The 6,999-nt window shown below is 41.5% G+C and overlaps 1 protein-coding gene across 2 annotated transcripts in view; it reads right to left on the reverse strand.

Annotated features, from left to right (window-relative positions):
- LOC139164361 (abnormal spindle-like microcephaly-associated protein homolog) overlaps positions 1 to 5,870 on the reverse strand; it is a 43,516-nt gene extending 37,646 nt beyond the window's left edge. Inside the window, exons 1-2 of one of the 2 annotated variants that reach the window (XM_070746379.1) lie at positions 5,328 to 5,870; positions 410 to 553 (exon numbers count right to left, since the gene is read on the reverse strand). In XM_070746379.1, the coding sequence (XP_070602480.1) occupies positions 410 to 553; positions 5,328 to 5,624 (441 nt within the window). In that variant the 5' untranslated portion in view covers positions 5,625 to 5,870. Of the gene's footprint in view, positions 1 to 409; positions 554 to 5,030; positions 5,110 to 5,327 lie in introns of those variants that run through there. The other variant, XM_070746380.1, reaches the window with a different exon arrangement.
- Between the last annotated feature and the right edge of the window lie 1,129 nt (positions 5,871 to 6,999).

A 6,999-nucleotide genomic window follows, 5' to 3' on the forward strand; every position in this document is an offset into this window, starting at 1 on the left:
ATTGGAGTCAGTATATTTATTTACCCAATATACATTGTTGCACAATTCTGCTATGATAATACTCTGCTAAGTGAAATGAAGATCACTTAAAAACATAAATCTCATAGAAAGCCAACAGGTTGTAAATCATGTGGTGGCGGGGGCAGTACACATAAACAGGGGGAGGGCATTGCATTATGGGTGGGCACACACACTATCTTGCATGTGCATACCCTTTTGACACTCAAACAAAAAAAGGTTTGCCACCACTGGGCTAGCCTTTTCTGGCTTTTGCCTAAGGCTGTTTTCTTATAGCAGGAAGAGTGGGTCTACTTTCTGCCTTTAACATGTTTCTCCTCCTTTAGGGACAATATTCTGAATAAAGATTATTTTATTCTGGAGGGAGGGGCTTTCCTACAGAGTGTCCTACCTTTTTCTTTATAGGCTGCTCAGCATTCCCCAGCAAAACTGCTTGAAGTTTTACAACATCGTTTACAATAAAAGTTATAAGCTCTCGAACTTTGCCGCCTTCTAGTGGTGTCCATGTTATTAATATATAGATCCTCTCTCCAGGCTGCAAAAGAAAAACATGAAACAAACAATTGGTGTGATGAATATATCCAGTTACAAGTGCAATTTTGTATGAACCTAGTTTCTTTGAATGCTAAAAGTTATATCCCAGGAGCATATTTAATGGTATCATTCTCCAGAAAAGTCACTGGTAGATTTTGCTTTGGTTGCAATCTCCAAATTTGCTTTGAAACTTAGGAGTTTTCCCTAGCAGAACTATGGCTTCCATGGTGTAGCCCTAAATATAAAATAGATTTATATCACTTTAAAATATTGTATGAAAATAAAATCATGCTTATATATTTTGTGAGTATGGTACATTTGCTAATAGATAGCAAGTTGTTCCAGTGATTGTTCTTACTGTTAGGAAGTTTCTCCTTAATTCCAGGTTGCATCTCTCCTTGGTTAGTTTCCATCCATTGTTTTTTGTCTTGCCTTCTGGCACTGTGAAAAATAAATTGACTCCCTCTTCTTTGTGATAGCCCCTCAAATACTGTAATACTGCTATGACGTCAATCCTTCTCTCTAGACTGTCCACATGCAATTCCTGCACCTATTCTTCATGTTTTTGTCTCCATGCCTTTAATCATCTTAGCTGCTCTTCTTTGTAGTTTTTCCAAAGTCCCAACATCTTTTTTGTAATCTGGCGACCAAAACTGGATACACTATTCCAGGTGTGGCCTTATAAAGCAGTCCTAATACTTCACCTGCTTTTGATTCTATGCCTCTCTTTATACAGCCAAGAATTATTTTAGCTTTTTTACTGTCGTGCCCTTCTGGCTCATTTTAAGTGATCATCCACTAGGACTTCAGGATCCCTTTCACGGTTACTGTTTTTGAGCAAGGATTCACCTACTTTATATTTAATGTCTTTGTTTTTTCCTGCCTAGATATAAAACCTTACTTTTTTCCACATTCAATTTCATGTTGTTGGAAAGGGCCCATTGTTCAAGTCTGCCAGGATCCTTTTTGAATACTGAGCTTATCTTCTGTGGCGTTGGCTATTCCTGCCACTTAGTGTCATCTGCAAATTTGATGAGTTCTAATTTCCAATTTATATGCCATGCAATTCCAAAAAGGAAAATGCCCTTCTGAAGCAAGATACTGTATTGACAACTTTGTCACAATATTTTTATAATACCAGGTACTCATATAAATTCAGACCAAGATGTAACATCATTAGTTTACAAAAACACTAAAAGCACACTTAATTCTTAATAACCTATACAAGTCTCCAAAGTTCAAATAACATACCAGCCACTAATATATGGATCTGTGAAAAGGGTGATAACAATTTATAAATGTTCGCCCCACCAGGCCTTTTAACAGCCTTCTTATCTAGAATACCTCCTTAAAGGTAATTGCACCCTGACAGGCAGCCTGGAATCAATCACCACTTAAAAGACTTGCAAATTTTGACACCTATGCCCATGCTCTTTACACCATGCCCTGGCCAGGAAGATCTTTTCTGATAAAGGAGATAACAAGGATATTTCCTATAACTATAAAAAGCCATGTTTTTTACTTTTTTTTTCTTTCTCCCAGTCATAAACCATACATTTTCCTCACAGCATGTCTTTCACCAAAGATTTGAAATCATATAAAAATCTTGCTGATGGACAGTCTGTTGCCATTTGCCCCAAAAGCAGCCATACTTGATTTGGGGGATGGTTATACATTCCCAGGAAAATTGATAATGCTCTCCCAGCTCAGGAAGGAACCCAGGCAAATTCTCCCAACAAGGGTAAAGAGAAAAAGGAAAGGAGGGGAAGGAAAAATAATTCTTCTATAAGCAAATTGAAATTGATTTTCTTCATCTTAAAGTGAAGCTCAAGGTCATAGACATACCATCTGTATATAGTTTTCTTGGCAACATTATATGCAGAAATACTAGCCTGAGCTCCTTTCGCCCAGCTGATACCTCCCCCCCTCACGGAGCCTTCAAAAAAACCCTTCCCAAGACAGACGCCCAGCTGATTTCTTCCCCCTTAGCTTGGGATTCCTGAGCCTCTATCGCCCAGCTGTTTCCTCCTCCCTCACCTTTACAGAGCCATCAGGTAATCTTCAGGAGGATTCCACCTCTAAACTCCAGAAGCCCAGAGATTTCTCCTCAAAGCTCTGACTCCCGAAGACCCATCCTGCAAATCTAGCTTCTGTTGAAAGTTGCATCCACCATTAAAGAAACTTTAACCCCGTGGCTTCAAACAAAGCCACTCTTCGAACAGAGACCACCTGATCCCATAGGTGAAAGGGACCAAATAATTTAAATAAATCAATCAATTGGGTGCGAGGGGCACTGGAGCTCAGCAGAATCATCTCAGTCTCCAGAGACTACCATAAACTCCAATAGCCCAGCCTAATCATCCCTGATTGCTCCTAACTTCAGAAACAATCCCTGATTGCAACTAACTTCAGAAGCCCCAAGATACTTAACCTCACTGACCTTAACAAAGAAAAAAGTTTACTACCTACTGTCTAAAGAATGCACTTAATGCCAAATGTGCCATAATTACATCCATAATACCTGCCTGGAAATTAGCAAAACTTTCTACAAAAAACTTCTGCTCTTCATGTTTACCTATAATGAATGACCTAATCACCATGTGAATAAAATTTCAAAACCTCGAAACAACCATAGCCTCACAAAAAGTCCTCATAGATTCCATCGAATCACGCATTGAAGAACGCTTGGAAGCCCACATTGAAGAATGCTTGCAAGCATTCTTCACATCTTTGGATAATAAAGTCACAGCACAATCAAAAGGAAACCCAATTCATCTAAATCATACTCTAACTCAGCAACAATCACCACCTCAACCATATGCCCTTCAACTGCCACCTCCACCATATGTTCAGTCACAACATCCACTACCTCAAACCATCCTAATGTCATTTCCCTACTCATTAGAGACACCCTGGATGGAACATGAACAAAAACAGAATAATGCCATTGTATTTGGGCTTGAAGTCACTAATGAACCTGATATAGACCAAATTCAAAAATCATCACATCCAATTTTCCAGCTGATGAAATCATTGAAGTGACCAGAGATGGCCCGGAATACAAATATAGAGATGGTTCAGTAGCCCCCAAATTCTGTACAGTGGTTCTCACAAATGAACTTAGCAAACGCAAATTCATTAGGACCATAAACTCATTAAACAGAGATGACTCAAACCCTAAAAAACTTCAGTTTAGACCGGACTTATGAATTACGAGCAGATCTAAAAAAACGTCAAGACCAAGGCCAAACTGATCTTTATATCAACTACCATGCCGGCTGCATCAAAACCACTTTACGCAACCCACCAACCAACCCCCAAACCATCATCAACCAAAACCTCCAATCTACCCTCAACCAAGATCAACCCCTCATTAACCACTACCTTCAAACCACCATCGCTCACTTCCAATCCTTCACTACTCAAAACTAACTCTCAATAGACCAAGACTTGGTATGCACGCCTCAGAATCCCCTTTTTTTTAAGCCTTAAAGTTTTGGATTTTTTCACCTCACCTTCTTCCTTTGGCAGCAACTCTCCTCTCCTCCTCTTCTTCCTCCTTCTCCTCCCCACCCAAATTCTGAGCTTTTATTTCTTTCCCAATTAGTTTGCATGCATTATTTGCTTTTACATTGATTCCTATGGGAAAAATTGCTTCTTCATAAGAACGTTTCTACTTAACAACCTGGTCACTAAACAAATTAAGTTCTTAAGTAAAGGTACCACTGTATTAACCAAAGAACCTATTCAGTCACTTTCCCCATACCCACAAATAGGATGGTCCAGATACAGCAAGAGGCACTCCCGCCCCCTCTAAGTCCATACCAAGGATCAGTCGCCTTATAAAAGTAGCCCATTTTCTCTGCAGCCTACAGCCAAGAACAAGCCTCTTTTGGAGAATAAATGGATCTCCTTTTCACATGCAATGTACCTTGCACCTTATTTTTATCCCAGCTTGGAAAAGGGATTGGGAAAATTCTTTTAACAAGTCCTAATATAAGAAGTCCCTGATTTGCAACCACAATTTACCTCCAAAATTTCCATTAACTGCCATATTTGTTAAATAAATTTTGCTCCATTTCCCCACTTTTCTTGTCATAGTTGTTAAGTAACAATTTTAGTTAGTAACACAAACTTTCCAATTGACTTTGCTAGTCAGGTCATAAAAGGTGATTACAGTACATGACATTGAGAGTGACAGTCATAAATACAAATCAATTGCTATGTTTCTCCATTTTGACCAGATGGTCCTGGGGATGGTGGAAATGGCATAAGTATGAAAAGCTGTCATAAGTCACTTTTTTCAGTGCCATTCTAACTTTGAACGGTCACTAAATGAACTATTGTAAATCGAGGACTATCTATAATCCAAGTTTACACCCTACCAAAAACAATCCTCATAGAAAGAGCCTCGTTTGGGGAGGCTATACATTTATTAACCATTAATATACCCCAAGGTTCACTATCTTTTAACTTACCATACCCTTTAAAAAGAAGTAGGATTTTGGGAGAGCATCAGCAGACGTCATCCATAAATTGAAGATTATTCTATAACGTCCCTGACCGATAAAAGTCACAGAGTAAAACCTACAGATAACTGCGGCGCATTGCTACATTTGCCGTTGCCATTTAACCGTTCCTACCTATCGGGCAATCTTTCAGGCTACCGATGCTACACGAACGTAAACACCCGTTCGCCTGCGGCTTAGGCTAGCATTTCAGCCGACCCTTCCCAGACCGCCTCACCTACCCCTGCTTTAAAGAAAAAAAAGCACCTGAAGAAGGAAACCGTCCTGCTCCACCGTAAAGCCTTTGGAGGGGGGCGGCGGGCGGAAGACGGCTCCGCGGACAGCCTCCGAATTGGGATTCTCCACGGCCAGGCGGCGAACGCAGGAAGTCCCGACGCGGACAGAGCCGAAACTAAGGAAGGGAGGCCGGGAGAAGTGGCCGAGTGACAGCACGGCGTCGTTTCCATCCTCGCAGCCTGGAGAGGCAGCGCTGCGCTTGCTCCGCTCCGGAGGACACGGCTCCCGAAGCCCGGCTGGTCCCACACCCTGCCTCCTTTCCTCCATATGGGGAGAAACGATTGTCGTCAACGTCTCCAGTTAACAACCAGAAGGGCCTTCGCCCACCGGGAAGGAATAGACAAATTCCCTCCCAAGAAAGAAATCGAGATTCGCAACCGCCGTTCGAGAATTCAAACTAGCACCCTCCGCCAATCAGGAGGATTGACAGAAGACCGCACGTTTCTTACGTAAGACCTTTTTCCTCCAATCGCCAAGCGGCTGTGAACAAAGATTCGGCCAATCGCTTGAGATGTTTGGTTTTGGTTTTTTCCCTCCCTGGTTTTATGCCTTTTCCTCTCCTCAATGCTGTCGAGCTCATCACGTTACGCACCAATAACAAAGGGAGGGCTCAATTCATAACAATTTAAATTGTTTAAATTTCTCTCGAGAAAAAGACTTGTCTTCTTTCGGTTGTCCCAAAGATGTTTTTTCAAGAGCAACTGGACTTTCTGGGTTTTTTCTTTGAACACTTTTCGCTTCTCATCCAAGAAGCTTCTTCAGCTCTGACTGAATCCCACCATCTAGTCAGAGCTGATGAAGCTTCTTGGGTGAGATGCGAAAAATGTTCAAAGAAAAAAAAACAAAGTCCAGTTGCCTCTTGAAAAAGCATCTTTGGGACAACCATGCCCCGGATGACTGAGAATCTCCATATAGATACTCTTCTTTAGGTTGTTTATTCCGCTCAAGCCCGCCTTCTGCTTCAGCATCATACAGAAATAAGTTCGGATTTTTCCCCCTAGCCTCTGAATTGCCAGTTAAGAGCCACTAATTCCATCTGGAAAAGATCCTTTTTCTTAAAAACCTCCCGAAATTTTATTTATGTTAGTAAAATAAACAAACCTTGGAAATGTTCTTGGTGATTTGGAATCAGTGCTCGGACTTGTTTGGCCCCTGCCTTTAGTTTTAAACTTTTGGTTTTCTTTGAACGTTTATCAAAGACATTTATTTCTGGGACTAGAGCAGGGGTCTCCAATCTTGGCAACTTTAAGACTTGTGGACTTCAACTCCCAGAAATCCTAGCGAACTCTGGGAGTTGAAGTCCACAAGTCTTAAAGTTGTCAAGGTTGGAAAACCCTGGATTAGAGAATAGAAACTTATCTTGTCAAAATAATAAAATAACTGTGACTTAACACAAAACATACCAATCACTTATCATTTACATAAATAAGGGGTCCCGGGACCGCAGTCCGTTCGGAACCGGGCCACGAAAGGGCGAGCGGGCGGGCAGGTGGGGGAGCGCGTTCAAAACTCAATTTGCGCAAATGCAACTGCGAGCCCGCTGCCTTGGCATCTCCCTTTCCCATTTCTCTGCCCCACCCCGCCGCTGCTGTTACCGCCGGTCCGCAAAGTCGGAAAGGTTGGGCACCGCTGTATTACAATA

Source organism: Erythrolamprus reginae, chromosome 3 (genome assembly GCF_031021105.1).
Source record: "Erythrolamprus reginae isolate rEryReg1 chromosome 3, rEryReg1.hap1, whole genome shotgun sequence".
Lineage (NCBI taxonomy): Eukaryota > Metazoa > Chordata > Lepidosauria > Squamata > Dipsadidae > Erythrolamprus > Erythrolamprus reginae.